General features: G+C 33.3%; 3 protein-coding genes across 3 annotated transcripts; 1 reads left to right on the forward strand and 2 right to left on the reverse strand.

The window, feature by feature from the left end:
- Positions 1–1193: 1193 nt before the first annotated feature.
- LOC123917064 (putative receptor-like protein kinase At3g47110) lies at positions 1194–4872 on the reverse strand. Its single transcript, XM_045968685.1, has 3 exons — positions 2759–4872; positions 2000–2597; positions 1194–1828 (listed from the first exon to the last, which is right to left on the reverse strand). Exons 1-3 carry the CDS (start codon positions 4829–4831, stop codon positions 1464–1466), a joined length of 3036 nt encoding a protein of 1011 aa, XP_045824641.1. The 5' UTR covers positions 4832–4872; the 3' UTR covers positions 1194–1463.
- Positions 4873–7925: 3053 nt separating this feature from the next.
- LOC123917065 (beta-amyrin 28-monooxygenase-like) lies at positions 7926–10270 on the forward strand. Its single transcript, XM_045968686.1, has 3 exons — positions 7926–8888; positions 9265–9452; positions 9697–10270. The coding sequence occupies exons 1-3, from the start codon at positions 7931–7933 to the stop codon at positions 9988–9990; spliced, it is 1440 nt and encodes a 479-aa protein (XP_045824642.1). The 5' UTR covers positions 7926–7930; the 3' UTR covers positions 9991–10270.
- A 447-nt stretch (positions 10271–10717) lies between these two features.
- Positions 10718–15234, reverse strand: LOC123917066 (UDP-arabinose 4-epimerase 1-like). Its single transcript, XM_045968687.1, has 11 exons — positions 14969–15234; positions 13745–13902; positions 13345–13469; positions 12928–13041; positions 12724–12831; positions 12519–12610; positions 12280–12421; positions 12079–12173; positions 11773–11902; positions 11290–11434; positions 10718–11201 (listed from the first exon to the last, which is right to left on the reverse strand). The coding sequence occupies exons 2-11, from the start codon at positions 13806–13808 to the stop codon at positions 10966–10968; spliced, it is 1251 nt and encodes a 416-aa protein (XP_045824643.1). The 5' UTR covers positions 13809–13902; positions 14969–15234; the 3' UTR covers positions 10718–10965.
- Positions 15235–16134: the final 900 nt, after the last annotated feature.

The following is a 16134-nucleotide window of genomic DNA, read 5'->3' on the forward strand; positions in this document are numbered from 1 at the left end:
GTGTTTCTACATTCAAAAAAAATAATTTGGAGAACAAAATTTAGTGTGAGGAGATGGTGCCCCAATCTAAGGCAAGGAAGACCAGAAACTCGGATTCAAGACCTGTCTTTTTACCACTGTAACAAGTCTTTGAAATTGTATATTCAAATTACTTTGATTTGTGACCACGTAAGTGTTACTAGTTGTGGGGAAATTAGAAGAAGAATCAAGCTGGTCAAATCAAAATATGCCTTATCACACAAAATAAAAATGATTACATTGTTTTCATTAAAACATCAATCAATGGACCACATAGTTGAAGCTTGTCCAAAATCTAATCTATGACCTAAACATGTTTATTAAAACAACAACAGAGTACAATCATAAATAAAAAAAAAAAGAAACTAAGAAAGAAACCACTCAACCAATGAATAAAAACTAGAAAGTGTGTTATAGAGTGTTTGCCGGAACTTCTCAAAAACAAAATGTAGACAAGTTAGCCGTTGGTCTTTATGAGTCTTATCTGTGATCTTCAATGCAACAGGCAACAGCTCTACTGCCAGCTATGGAAGGATTAGATTGTCTGGTAATCAAGGTCACGTAGTCAACATTCCTGTGTCAGTCATTGTTAAAATCTCACTATGAGATAATTAGCATGGTTAGTGAAAATTATATCTAGAAATTTGTTAAATACACCTTAATGCTACACAACCGGAGTGGGTGGAAAAGCATGTATGTGTACCGAATAGAGATGTTTGATGCGGATTCCATTGCATATGCTTACTTGTTTCGGTACACATTCAGGCTACATCCAGCTCAAGTTGTGTTAACAGGGACACTAAATGTCATATCAGTGATAATTGTTGCCTAAATGTACCAAGAACAAGAAATCCAAAATGCAAGTCATCTAATAGTGGCACACTTGACATTGTATTATCAGTAACTAGTTCTTTACGCCTTTAAGGATTGCTTCTTAATCAGTCACATTTCTTAAGCTGAACTTCCTTTGAGTATATATAGGTTAGACAATATTGTGTGTAAAATAAGCTTATTTTAATTGTGTGTATGACATGCATCTCTCTAATGTTTTCTCAAGTTTCCTGCTTTCGACCCTTAATTCTCCACTCCTTTAATGAGAGATGAAGATTTAACATGAAGCTCATGTTGAGAAAATCCCCACATATCTTAGCTACTGATGCATCTGTTGAGAGAAATTTTCTAAATTAAATTGTTAAAATCTTATTAATGATTTTATAGAGCACACAAAATCTCATAAATCGCCTTTATTGTATGAAACACAATTAACCATACTATATATCTAAAGATAGTGGTAGAAATGCATATCAATTTTTACCCATATGTAATAACAAAAGCATTTATTTAGTCTATTATACATTATTTTCCTATATTTCAACACCTGACCTCAAATTTCAACTTTTGCATTATTTATCAAATAGTAGCTTTTAGTAGGACTCCTCCTAATATCAGATTTTTTTCATAAGAGAGTCCCTGGCAGCTTTTAGTTGGCGAACAGCAACTCTAATGCCAATGCGGTCGTCTGGATTGTCTGCAGTGCAGGACATGCCAACTCCCATAATTGCCTCCACACAATGGATTAGTAGATTGGAGTCTTCTCTAGCAGGATCATCATGAAAAATGAGAGATAGCAGCTGAGGGTCAATGACTTGAACAGTCTTGTTTTTGAAGGCTGATTGCACCCATTTTGTTATGCTCAGGCCTCCTGTAAAGCAATCATCCTGTGGACTTTTTCCAGAGAAGAGCTCTATTAACACTATCCCAAAACTATATACATCTCCTGCTGCTGAAGGTTTCTCTCCCCATCCATACTCTACATTGAAAAAATTAAATACTTTATTGTTAAACAAAGCATAGTAGAACTAAGAATATCAAATATTCAATGTTTTATTAGAATACTTATATTTGTATTAAATATATATATACTTGAATCATTGAATGAGTTAAAACATTCTTGACAAGAAGAAGTTATCAAGGTACTGACCTGGAGGTATGTAACCAATTGAGCCCCTAAGGACATGAGTGGAGCTGATGGAAACTGGATCAGTTGAACTTTGAATCAGAAACCTAGCCAAACCAAAGTCTCCAACCTTTGCAGTCATATCTTCATCCAGGAGAATGTTGCTTGGTTTTAAATCGCAATGCACAATGGGAGTTTCGCTATCATTGTGCAGGTAATCTAATGCACAAGCAACATCTATAGCTATATTCACTCTCTCCATAAGGTTCAAACCATTTCCATTTGCATGATTTCTCCTCCCCTTAATCCAATCTTCCAAGCTCCCATTACTTAAATACTCATACACCAAAGCCAGAAAATCATTGTTTTTAAAGTCAACACTAGAACATGATGTGATGAGCTTAACCAGATTTCTATGCCTTGAATTCTTCATAGCCTCACACTCTGCAAAGAAACTCTTTAAAGAACCTGTTCTTAGAGTGTCAAGCACTTTCACTGCAATAGTATTTCCCTGATTTAGATAGCCTTTATACACTGATCCAAAACTCCCAATTCCTATTAATTTTTCTTGACTGAATTCCTCAGTTGCCAAGCGAAGCTCGTCATAAGAGATCATTAGAGCCTGTTATTAGAGAGATAATGTTAGATAATAGTTAGTTAAGAGTTAGCTAGGCAAGTTAGCCTTTGATATCTTAGTTGTTTGCATATAAACTCATACAAATAAAGGCTGTTGTATTCATTATTGATCAAGTTATCAATAAATGAGATATTTTAGTATAATACCTGTGGCTTTAGCTGTCCAGACTCTGTTGTTGCTGTTACCTTAACCTTTGTATACTTCATGTATAGTAGCAAGCCAATTGTGAGACATAGTACCAATGTTAACACAACAGCTATGATGATATAAAGTCTGACATGTGTTCTTTGATGGACTTGATGCACGCATGCAAAATGCAAGCATAGTTTTTTATTGCCTTCTAAGTGAACATCAGAGAGATTTTGGAAAACTCCACCACTAGGAAGGGCTCCTTCTAAATCATTATAAGAGAGGTTTAAAAGTGTTAGGACATGCAAATTTTGAAGTTCAATAGGAATGAATCCTGAGAGTAGGTTGGAGGACAAGTCCAAAGTTTCCAAGCCTCTGACATCTCCAAGAGCTTTTGGAATGGAACCTGAAAGCATATTGTTGGACAAAAACAATTTCTCCAAGCTCAAACAACTGCTGAATGAGCTTGGAATGTTTCCATACAATTGGTTGTTGGAAAAGTCAATAGTTGCAATGGTAGGCAATTTCACAACTTCAGGTATTGGTCCACTCAACAAATTCTTTGATAAGTTTAAAACATTGCTCAAAGTTGGTAGATTGAGGATTTCAACAGGTATGCTACTATTGAGTTTGTTGCTAGATAAGTCCATGTAGAGCAGGTTTTGAAAATTACCAAAACCGATTGGTATTCTACTCACAAGTTCATTTTCTGACAAATCAATCTTGTTTAACTTTATAAGATTACCAAGAGAATTTGGAATAGCTCCTGATATCTTATTTCCATCTAGATATAGCTCTTGCAGTTCCTTTAACTGGCCTAACTCCTTTGGAATCTCACCACTGATTGAATTGTGGCTCAAGTTTAACAACTTCAAGCCGCTAAGACGACCAATGGAAGATGGTATACTTCCATTGAAACGATTCCCTCCCATGTATAAGTTTGAGAGTTCTTTTGAGAGATTGCCAATGGTTTCAGGAATCACACCTTCAAGCATATTTCCATTAATTGCTAGAAAGTTCAAGTGAGTGCTGTTTGTCAATGAAGTAATGAAGTCCAAACCATTGACTCCTGAGGTGACTATCCTGTTATAGCCAATATTATACAAGTGAAGAGATGGAAGATTTCCTAAACCAGGTGGAACTGTTCCTTCCAAATGGTTAGAGGCCATACGAATGACCCTAATGTTTGTGAGGTTGTGCAAAGACCCTGGAATTCTACCTGTAAACTTATTTAAGCAGATATTGAAAACTAGTAGTTTTGGAAGTTTATGACCAACATCATAAGGTATCTCACCCCAAAAAGAATTTGAAGCTAAGGCCAAGTTCACAAGGGAAGACAAGTTGTATATTACTGGTGGAACAGTTCCAGTAAGATTGTTAAGAGTGAGATCAAGCTCAATTAAATTATGTAACTTACCTAATTCACTAGGAATCCAGCCAGTAAGAGAGTTGGTGCCGAAACTTATATTCTTTAGAGAAGAAATATTTCCTAGAGATTGTGGAATTGTACCATAGAAGCTATTCCTTCCAAGTTTCAACACCTGCAGCTTTTTCAAGCTGCCGATGTCTTCAGGAATTCTACTTACAATCTTGTTTGAGGACAAATCAAGAATTTGAAGCTCATTTAAATTGGTAAGATTTGAAGGGATGGTGATTCCTTCAAATCTGTTAGAATTCATATTTAGAACTCTCAAATTATATAGATTGGTAACTTGGTTAGGAATGATTCCTATGAGCTGGTTATCCTGCAATTGGAGGGACTGAAGAGAGGACAAGTTACCTATATAAGGACTTAAGTTACCTGAGAGTCCAAAGCCTGAAAGATCTAAACCAATCACTCTTTGGTTATGCTTGTCACATAGGACACCAGTCCAATTGCAAGGAGATGAGTTCTGGCTCCAAGAGGATAATGAATGAGAATTAGAAGTGTCATTATTACTTAATTGAGACTTTAATGAGATCAATGCTTCTGTGTCTGTGGTAATGCTTAGAGTGGTTGATGATACCCCAACCAAAAGGTTGTTGTAATCAAAGGAGATAAGGATTATTAATAAGGCAAAATGAAAAAGTGAATGAGAAAACAAAGCCATGCTTGCTTCTTTGGTTTTGGTTTGGTTTGCATGCAAGTTTATGATATATTCATATTATGTTAAGAGGTGTATTTATAGCATCCGGTGGCAACTACTGTAGCACACTTTGTCAATGAGAACAAGCTGCATGTATGTGAAGTAAAAAATGGTTCAAAGTTAGTTATAGGTAAACACATGCAAATTTACTTGTTTCATTAGTTGTTGGGTAATACTCCCAAATTATATTCAAAGGTATTGTAGGCATCACTATATTCTTATTATCAAAATGCAAAGTAATATTACCAACAATGAATAATGAAATGATGTAAGTGAGTTTTGGACAGCATATAATTAAAAGTTTGATTTCTGGCAGTTTTCTGCCGGAGATTAGTTACAGTTAAAACGGTGGAAATTTCGTACATAAAACATAGTAACTCAAAAGAAAAAAAATCATAATAGCTCAAAAGAAAACAGAAGATAATTATTTTCGTCATTTTTAAGAATTAACAACCCTCCTCATTTTTAAGACTAAAATAGTAATATAATTTATGTCGGTTTAATATGAGTTATATATTTATTTTTTGTTATTTTAATCAAACTGATTTAGTTAAGTCATAATCACGATTGTAAAAAACCAATAATCATTAACTTATACTTTTAAACAACGTTAGATGTTGTTTTAAAATTTTAACTATTAGTTCATAATTGATCGCTTATAAAATTTATTCATAAATACAAAGAATTACGATAAATAAATTGACGATTATTTTAGTAAAAAAATAAATTGACGATTATATATATTTTTTTTTAAGAAGCTAAATTAGTCCATCCAAATTGAAAAATTGACAATTATTATGTCTTGTATACTTTAAAGTCAACTTTATTATTAGCCTTGAGACGAGAAAGAATGATCAAAGAAAATGTAGAAAAGAGAGATGAAGGGAACTGTCTTCCAATAGCAAGATAAACAGTTTTCTTTCCAAAGCAAACGTAATAGAAATGCATAAGGAAAATACTCAAATGAGACTTTGTATTTAAACTTTTCAAAAGAAATAAAAAAAAAAAAAAGACTTTATTACTAAGAATCTACGGCCATTATAGGATGAGTTGAATTCTTCTCTCTTAATTGAATTTTTTCATACATAAAAATTAGAGAACGAATTCATTACCATATGTTTAAGATGTCCAAATTTCTTATCACTTCGACAAATCTATTATTAGTAGGAAAATGCTAAATAGTGCCCCCGGACACTAGTTAAAGATACAAATATAGAAGTTTTATCTCGTAAATTGTGCATTCAATGTTTTAATGATGTGAAAAGTTATTCTCTTTCATCATTAACTTTATCATTTGTTTCCTTTTTTAGTATGCTTAACTAGTGCCTCAGGGGCACTGTTTAGCATGACCCTTATTAGTATATGAGTATATCTCTATATCTATGGTGTCCATCATAGTCTTTTGAATATACACTTATTTATGTTTTTTTTTCCTCACATGTGCAAAGAAAATTGAGGACTGGCAAAGATTTTTATACCCGTGCTTTAAGGAGCTAATATGAGTTTACATTGTGTTGTATCTTCTTAGCACTAAATTAGACACGTCAACTTCTACTCTTTCTTTTTGACAACGTCAACTTTTACTTGTTCATAAAGATTTTAAAACATTTTTTTTATTCATTGAAAGTCTCTATGGGAGAACTTGAGTAGAAATAATATTTTTTTTTTATATAATATTATTATTGTTGAGTGTATAAATATGTTTAATTATATCTAATATTTGTCACACTTTCAATGTAAAAGTACAAACTTTTATATATCAAAAATATTCACTTAGTAGCATATAGGACTTTGTTTGATTGAGTTTTCAAAAACATGATGAGATTTTTTTTTCCATCTTATCCATTTTTTTCACGTTCTACAAATTTATAAAAATACTTCTTTCACTACTTAAGTAGCATGCGACAATTATATCGTCTGTTGCTTAACTAGCGAAAAAGTAAAATGGAAAAGACATATGACGCGCAAGAAACTGGTAGAATGTAAAAGAAAATCTCAAATGATAACGTTCGGCTTTCAGATCAAAAAGAGTTGTTACATGAAACATCATAGTCTTTTTTTTTACCACCAGTAGTATCCAATCCACTAAACTGATTAATCTGGTTCGGAGGTCTGACATCAATTGATTTCGGCGTCCTTCCGTTTGCCGTTAGATTAATTGATATTTATATTCTTTTCAACAAAAATTTACACCGTCACACATACTGTAGTAGGAAAATAAAAATAAAGAGTTTATAAAGGACAGTTCTCACTGATCAAGCCAAATTGGAAAATTTATGGTGCAAACTATTTTGTTTAGTATTACTATAGGATTTGTGATAGATATATAATTAATTCTATATGAATGATGGTAGAGAGGACATTAGAGTTGTGGTCCTTACGATATTAGTGTGACAACCTTTATTTTGATAAAGTTTCCTTGTGTACTAGCGTGACAAACTTTATTTTTGGTTTAAACCCTCATGTGATGTTTCTAAGAATGACGTTTGTTAATCTAGAAATTGATCGATCGAAATATAAATAAAGTTTGAAATAAAATTTCAACACAGTTACACACAATTTTTTATCTAAACTGTTGATACTAGATCGAGCAGATAAGATTGAAAACTGTATCTTTTGTATTAAAATCATTTCAATCGTTGATCGTAGATCGTAGATCGGATGGCTGAGATTGATTATATAACAGGAAATTTGTTTCCCACGTAAGTGTGACTGGTTGTGGGGAATTAAATTAGTGTAAGAATCAAGCTGGTCAAATCAAAATATACCTTATCACACAAAATAAAAATGATTACATTGTTTTCATTAAAACATCAAGCAATGGACCACATAGTTGAAGCTTGTCCAAAATCTAATCTATGACCTAAACATGTTTATTAAAACAACAACAGAGTACAATCATAAATAAATAAAAAAGAAACCAAGAAAGAAACCACTCAACCAATGAAAAAAAACTAGAAAATAACTAAATAAATTGTATGATGTCATCTAGAGGGAAATGTAGAAAACCCATTGGCCTATATATAAAACCAATTCCACACTCATATTTTGCATATTAACAAAATGGATACTTTCATGCAATCCTTGTTCCTAATTTTCATTACCTTAATAGCATCAATCTATGTCTATGTTTTCCACAAAAAGAAACAAAGTACCATAAAAAACTTGCCACCTGGTACTTTTGGTTGGCCTATAGTTGGTGATGAAACATACCAATTTTTGTTCCAAAAAATTGAAACTTTTCTTCAAGAGAGAACAAAAAAGTACTCATCAGAGATTTTCAAAACAAAACTATTTGGAGAATCAACAGTGGTTATGTTTGGTCCTGCTGCAAACAAATTCATCTCAATGAATGAACAAAAACTTGTCAAAGTTTGGTACTTAAAATCTCAGTGCAAGTTATTCAATCTTCCTGATCAAAATCAGACACAAGAAGCTATGCAAAAGCAAGTAGTTGTAGCTTCTGCTCCAGTGAAAATGTTGGGATTTCTTAAGCCTGAAGGAATAGTAAGGTACATGAGAAACAACAACATTGAATCAATCATACACAAACATTTTATGACACATTGGGAAGGAAAAACAGAACTAAAAGTGTATCCTTTGGTGAAATCTTTTACAATTTCATTAGCCTTTCAGTTTTTCTTAGGAATTGATGAATCTAATTATGTAGCTAAATTTGCAACAAAGTTTGAGGATTTGTATTATGGTATTTATTCAGTTCCTGTGAATTTTCCTGGCTCTACATATCATAAAGCAATGAAGGGTGCATCTGAAATTAGGGAAGAGATTCAGCTTTTGATTAATGACAAGATTGATGGTTTGTCTAAGGGGAAAATTATGGATGATTTATTAGCACATATTGTTGATGCTGAGAAAAGTGGAAAATATGTGCCTAAAATTGAAATAAGTAATATCATCATGGGGTTGATCAATTCTAGCTATATCTCAATAGCTGTCACTTTGGCTTTCATGATCAAACACATTGGAATGAGACCTTATATCTACCAAAGAATCTTATCAGGTAATGTAAAATATCAATTATATTATACATATAATATTTTGTAATTTAACAGACATTAGTCCAGTGGTAAGAAGTTGACTCATACCTCATACTGACGGCATAAAAACCTTGTTGATGTGTAATCTGTTAATACATGTTTTATTTAGCGCTCTATAATTTTTGAGGTATGTTCTGACTCTGGTGAGCTCCTAAAACTCAACTCACCTAAATTTTGTATATTAAGAAAAATTGTAACTTATTTTTTCACACTCTTTATTTTTTTTTACTAACAAATTTCATAGACAAAATATAATTGAAGGAAACAAATAAGACAAAAACAGAAATAGTTAAGTATATGCTTAACACACTATATTGTGCTTCCTTGTATTTGAATCAGAGCATGCTGATATTGTAAGATCAAAAGGATATGGTACAGTGCTAGATTGGGAGAGCATACAGAAGCTAAAATATACATGGGCTGTTGCACAGGAGACCATGCGACTCTACCCAGCAGCACCAGGAGCATTCAGAGAGGCTAAAACAGATATCACCTATGAAGGTTTTATCATTCCAAAGGGATGGAAGGTACCTTGAATTGACCCTAATATATTAACATACTGATGCATGTAATTATAATATAATAAGACTTTAATTTTGGTACGATATCAATGTACAAAGTTTTTCGGTGTTAACAGATTACAATCAATCATATGTTTGAGTTTAGAAGTAGTTATGATTAAAGTCAAATGTTTTTAATGATCTAATGATTATGATCGATTGTTATAATAGTAACTTGTAATTAAATTATTTGTGAACTTGTACTTAACAGATATTTTGGGCATTTATTGGAACAAATAAGAATCACAAGTACTTTGAGGAACCTCAAAGTTTTGATCCATCAAGGTTTGAAGGGAATGTTCCAGCACCGTACACTTATATACCCTATGGAGCAGGACCAAGATGTTGTCCTGGAAAGGACTACACCAGATTTGTGATTCTCACTTTCATTCACAATCTTATAACAAAGTTCAAATGGGAAGTTATACTTCCTGATGAGAAAGTATCTGGTGCTTTGGTGCCTATCCCAGCTGAGGGAGTTCCTATCCGTCTTCATCGCTTGTAAATTGCCATCTGAACATAGTGTTTTGATTCTACCGTGACAAAAATAAACATGACACAAGTGGGAAAAAATGTCAAAGTGATTGTGTTGTGATATGTAAGGTAATGAAATGAATTCAACCCTTGTACATCGTATCGAGTCAGAGGTCTAATTCTATTACAGATGAATGTATATATATATATATATATAGATATATGTTTTACAGTGGAAGAAAAAATGTAATGTTAAGGGTGTGTTTGGTGTACACATGCATGTAGTAAAAATAAAAGTTACAATGGATAAAGTCAAACTATTACCATTGAATTAATACACATTCTCCTAAGGTAAAGTTATCAATCAATATTGCAGGCAGTTAATATGAATCAATGTTGCAGTTAATCCCAACCATGATATGGATATTTGTTACAGTATTTGAGATTGATTATCATTGAAAGCTATGTGTTTTGTAGTCAACCAATAAATAAACGATATTCAACAACTAGATAGTACAGTACTACTGGACCACAAATTCATAAATCAAAAGCGACAGGTATAATATAATACAACACAATAGTAAGATGCCTCAAAAGTCCTTTTACCGTGACATGCATGATGAGTATGCAGTATGCACATGCACAAGACCAATGTACTAAAACAACATTAAATATAGAAGACATGTGAGAGACAGCAGAAAAAATACCATAAAGGAAAAAGTTGCAAAGAAAAAAGATCCATTTAAAGTCACTTGTCATATGAAAAACTATACCAGAACCTGGCATTATATTATTGAATCATATTTATGTAGTCAATAATACATATAATGAATGGACTAGTAACTCCCTATAAGAAACAAATAACTGAATACCAATCACTATGGAGTGAAAGAAGAACCAAAAAATATCACCTCCTCTTCTAATATCTAATATGGTAAATAAAAGTGCAGCTATGTTGCTGCTAGGGATGCTTCTAATCTTCTGCAATGTTAAAATTCTGAATAATTCAATATGTATTTGGAATCCCATATCCATCGCGATGAGATTTCTGCCATCTCCATGCAGTCCGTAAACTCTCTTCAAGATCAGTGCGTTGCGCAGTCCATTTCAGTTCACGGTTGATCTTTGTTGGGTCACTGTACACCTCAGCATAATCACCGGGACGACGAGGAAGGAATTCTACTTTAATATTCACACCTGTAGCCTTTTTGCAAGCTTCGACAAATTCCTTCACTGAACTACCTGATAAATTAATAGAACCAACATAACCTTGAGACAACTAAAGAAAATGAAAGCACTGAATTCATATTCCGAAGTATTTTGAACCTACCTTTTCCTGTGCCAACATTGTAGATCCCAACTTTAGCAGGCTGTGCCTTTTCAAGAGCTTTGACATGAGCATCAACCAGGTCTGTTACATCGATATAATCTCGTATGCAAGTTCCATCACTTGTCTTATAGTCTGTTCCTCTAACCTGCAAAGTAACAGCAAATGCAATGCCAACACTTTCAGTTTCAAGTACGTCAGCATAATCAAGTAATCGACTAGATGATTTTCAAGCATGTTGCGATGACAAGTATGGGAAGCTACTCTAAAACAGCATTGTCGATCGCAGATCATGGAAAATAGAGGTTTGTTAAAATTCCATCATACACCAGTGTCCCGCCGCTATACAGCTATTTAACAATCTTGCTAATCTCCTTAAAAATATTCATTTTCACAATCTTTGTACTTCTGTGAAGATTTCCATATTCGTTCAAAAAAAATGAAAATATCATTTGTTCAAAAAAAAAAGAGAAAATACCATCATACCTTTAAGCCAGGAATAATACCACGAGCTGCGTCAAAGCAGGCACCGGATATTCGACCTTGCTCCCGCAATTCAGGTCTTGGAGCCTCACCCAATCTTCCTTCAGGGTCTGATCCAATCACGTTGAAGTATCTGGTTGATTTAACATTAAAAGAATATATCAATAACACAACAATATGGCACCCCCATTCTGTAATATTTCTACGTATCAAGAATCATATATAGCTTAAGCAACAAAGGAAAGATGGAACAAGATAGATATGGATAAACTATTTGAAACGCGGAAAATGTGAACGTAAAATACAAACCTGAGAATCATTACTGCCATGTCTGAATTTTTAGAAAAATCAAGGATGATATCCTCTGCCATCTTCTTGGCTTTACCATATGGATTAATTGGAGCCTGGTATGTAGAACATCAATATTAACACTAAGAACTCACAAGCATTGAAGTAATCCAGGATGCAATGAGAAAACAAAATTTTTTCAACAAAAGTTAGATTTCCCACCTGCGGTGTTACTTCTGTAATGGGCATCTTTTCAGGTTCTCCATATGTTGCACATGTACTAGAATATATCAATGTCTTCACATCATATTTAGCCATAGACTCCAATACCAACAACGTATTTGAAGTTATATTGTGATAATACCTGACAAAAATAAATATTAGAAACTGAAAAAAGTGTTGATTTCAACAACATATTAAACCGAGATTAATGTGCCTGGAAAGAAACCAGAAGCACTTACTTAAGAGGATCTACGGTGCTTTCTCCTACATATGCAACAGCAGCAAAGTGCATCACGGCATCAAATTTGTTCTCCAAAAATATTTTATTAACCTGATAACCAGTTAATCATACAAACTTGCAGGGGCTTTTCCCACATAAGCACCAATAGAAGTAATGGTGTAACACTAAAATATTTCTCGAAATAAAAGAGTATAAGGATATACCGAATTTGAATCTCCCAAGTCAGCGTATATAAATTGAAGCCTTCCGGGTTCAGGAAATAACTCTTGAAGAACCTTGACGGCACCCAAATTTCCTCGTGACAGATTGTCCTACAACAAAGAAAATTTGTCATGTTTGTAGCAACCAAATTGATAGGTACATTTGGCTTTCATTAGAGAACCGTTCCATTTAATGAATAGACATACTACTATGGTGACACGATAGCTATCCTTCAGAAGTCGAAAAGCAGCATGTGAGCCAATATAGCCTGCTCCCCCTGTTACTAAAACATGTGTGACCCCAGTTTCGTGGACGGCAAACTGAAAAAAGGAGAAAAATGTGGAAACAAAAAAGAATAATTAGCTTATAACAGAATAAAAGTATAATAGGTTTAAACACATATAACACCGAGCACAATAAACATACAATCTATGGATACAACAAGAAATAGACTTTTCTTAAACCAACATCTTCCAAGTTCGATTATGGTTCCTATGTGAAAAATCTATTATAGCACCGAGTACAATAAACATGCCATCTATAAATACAACAAACATAAAAATGCATACACATGGTATCGACATTTTGATGGTATCAAAGATTCAAATGGATGTGAGGATTACCGGACTAGGGGAATTCAAATTTGGAGATCGCTTGATCATGATAATACATATTGTTGTTAACACAGCAGCAATAAAAACTTTTCCAACAAAATTTCCCTTCCTTTTTGGTTCTGCATAATCCATACCTAGAAACGAAAGAAAACATTAGAAACCACATTTTCAAACACCAATTACATGATAAGTACCAAAACAGAACACAGCCAAAACTTTGAGTAACCAAACTTCATTCAAAGCTTTGGATTGGTTATGAGTTGGCAGATTCACGGTGTGCCACTATGATTTTGATGAAAGCTACACTTTGGAGCTTCAAAAAATCATGGTGCCACCGTGGTTTCTTCAAATTCACCATGATTCCAAAAATGCATATATATAACGTCAAATATGGAGGACAAAATCTTACTTCCCATTGTTGTAGGTCTGGTAGTTGCCCTTGCCGGAGTTCTGGACCTAGCAAAATTTAGCATTTGCAAAATCCCCCTTAGTGTAAAGAATGAAGTCTCTTACTTGATACCAATGATCATATCAAACTCCACTCCTAGACAGATCTTGAGAGACATACTGCAGTAAAAAGCAGACCATATAAGATATTTTCTTCTCTTGGATGGAAAACAAACAAAACAAGTAAAAAAAAATAAAATTAAATAGTATTTAACTCCTTAAGTGTTATTTTTGCGATTTCAACCATGTAACATGAAGATTTCGTCCTTTTGGGTTAAACAGTGTCTTTGCCCCCTGTAATCATGTTAACTAATTTCAGTTTATTCCCCACACTAAGCATGTCATGTCATCATTTTTGTCCAATCATAAGTCAGCATATTCAATGAGCAGCTAAAAGAACGAAATCTTCACATTACATGGTTGGAATCGTAAAAAAAAAAAAAAAAATATTACATGGGGTAAACCGAAAATTCTATTTAACCCTAAAACAGAAAACCAAAAAACCAATTTTTTTTTGCAAAACAAGTAAATGATTGAATCTAAAATACACATAAATAACATAGAATTCAAATGAAATGGCCATAAAGCTTTTGAATGCAATTCTCCAACAACAAGAAACTGGAAACTACAAAGCTGGTGGAAAAAATCAAGAATTTGAAGATCCACACCACAACAAAAACTCATCAGAAGAAGAAACCACTGATATGAGTAATTGAAAAATCAAACAAAAGGCAAATGTCATATAATTAGCAACACTAGTACTAAAAGACATGCAAATATCCATATTACGAGTCAGAGCATTAAAAGCAGCGTAAATTAAGAAAACAAACAAACAAAACCGAACCACTACCATCCTCCTCCGTCCTTAACAAAAGGACCACATTTCCAATTCAAGGTGCAACCGATAAAGAAAGCAACGATATTTATGCAGAACAAAACAGTTTCAAGATCCAACACATTAAAAAAAAAGCAAATAAAACCCATTTATTACAATTAAATTTCAACACATCCCACATAATTAAAATTCAAAGATACGCGTAAAAATACAAAATTTCCATAGTAATACAATTAGAAGCTTAAAACAAACAACACAGCACCCAGAAAGCACAAGATCTTAATAGATTAAGGAGGAAATGTTGAAATTGAGAAGCTTTTGGATAGTAAGAAAGGGAAGAAGAATGTGTACCAGAAGAAGATGGTGGAGAGAAATGAGGGGTTGTTGAAAAAGCGTAATAACAGAAAATGGGAAGAAGAAGAAGAAGAAGAGAAATATGGAAGGGTGAAAAGAAGAGGGAGAGGGGATGAATGTGAATGGACAGGTGGTGAATGAGTGTAGAGAGAGAGAGAGATGGAGAGAGAGAAACGGGGAGTTAGTTCTTCTGTGCGTGGAGTCCATGATGTTGTTGTTGTGAAAAACGCACACTACACGAATGAGAGAAACAACCAACAATAACGACATTGTCCTAGGATAGGATGGTTTCATTTCTTTTTTCTATCAAAATATTCTATAATATTTGATTTTATTGTTGATCCACATCATGTCATTGGTTCGTGTGGTATACATTAAACAAGACCAATTTGATTTTTTATTTTTTTTCACCATGTCATTAGACCGTCTAATTTAGTTTTGGATCAGTTCTGAGTTCTGACATCAAGTAGTTTCAACCTACTCCTCGGATCAGATGCAATTGTGAGTGATCGAACCGTGATCATTTCTACTAGTTTAGCGTTAATCATCATTGTACCAACTAACGATTGATTTTTTATTTCTTTTGATGAACAAAACTCAAGGTATAATACTCTCTTTCCAAAATAAATTACTCATTTGACCATCTTCATGTTTGTAATATTTAAGTTATTTATTATTAAAAATTATATATTTAAAAAATACTTATTTGGCAAATCAAACAACGTCTCATATGCTAATATTTGCATGTACATATTAGTAAAAAAATATGGTCAAAGTAGATCATATGATTGGCGAAATAACAGTTGAAAAATCATGATTGACGGTGACAGTAAATGTTAGATGTCGCCTGTATAGAAGTATTTGTTTATGTGGTTGTTGAGAAGGAACACGTGACTTTGGACCAATTACAATTGGGCCAAACTTGACCCCAAAATCGGTCGAATTCAACGCCAAGTTGGACTTAGGTCCAGTCCAAAACATGTTCCACAATTTGAAATATAACAATTGTGCACCCTTCAAAATGAAATACTCCATTTGTCCTTAATTATAAAATATTTGCCCTTAATTAAAAAAAAGTGTACCGACTCTTTACAAATTTCTAGAAACATTTATTACTTTTTTTTTAAAACATAATATCCCTCATTAATGGGAATGGATCCTCT

Source organism: Trifolium pratense, linkage group LG3 (genome assembly GCF_020283565.1).
Source record: "Trifolium pratense cultivar HEN17-A07 linkage group LG3, ARS_RC_1.1, whole genome shotgun sequence".
NCBI classification, from domain to species: Eukaryota; Viridiplantae; Streptophyta; class Magnoliopsida; order Fabales; family Fabaceae; genus Trifolium; species Trifolium pratense.

What these genes read in the sequence shown, in the direction of transcription:
- LOC123917064 (XM_045968685.1), bottom strand. Translation starts at nt 4,831, where the DNA reads ATGGCTTTGTTTTCTCATTCACTTTTTCATTTTGCCTTATTAATAATC. An exon ending in CTGGACAGCTAAAGCCACAG is followed by an intron (nt 2,598 to 2,758) that starts GTATTATACTAA and finishes CTCTAATAACAG; the next exon opens with GCTCTAATGATCTCTTATGA. An exon ending in AATTGGTTACATACCTCCAG is followed by an intron (nt 1,829 to 1,999) that starts GTCAGTACCTTG and finishes TTTTCAATGTAG; the next exon opens with AGTATGGATGGGGAGAGAAA.
- LOC123917065 (XM_045968686.1), top strand. Translation starts at nt 7,931, where the DNA reads ATGGATACTTTCATGCAATCCTTGTTCCTAATTTTCATTACCTTAATA. An exon ending in CTACCAAAGAATCTTATCAG is followed by an intron (nt 8,889 to 9,264) that starts GTAATGTAAAAT and finishes TATTTGAATCAG; the next exon opens with AGCATGCTGATATTGTAAGA. An exon ending in TCATTCCAAAGGGATGGAAG is followed by an intron (nt 9,453 to 9,696) that starts GTACCTTGAATT and finishes TGTACTTAACAG; the next exon opens with ATATTTTGGGCATTTATTGG.
- LOC123917066 (XM_045968687.1), bottom strand. Translation starts at nt 13,808, where the DNA reads ATGCTAAATTTTGCTAGGTCCAGAACTCCGGCAAGGGCAACTACCAGA. An exon ending in GCTATCGTGTCACCATAGTA is followed by an intron (nt 12,832 to 12,927) that starts GTATGTCTATTC and finishes TCTTTGTTGTAG; the next exon opens with GACAATCTGTCACGAGGAAA. An exon ending in ATGGCAGTAATGATTCTCAG is followed by an intron (nt 11,903 to 12,078) that starts GTTTGTATTTTA and finishes TAAATCAACCAG; the next exon opens with ATACTTCAACGTGATTGGAT.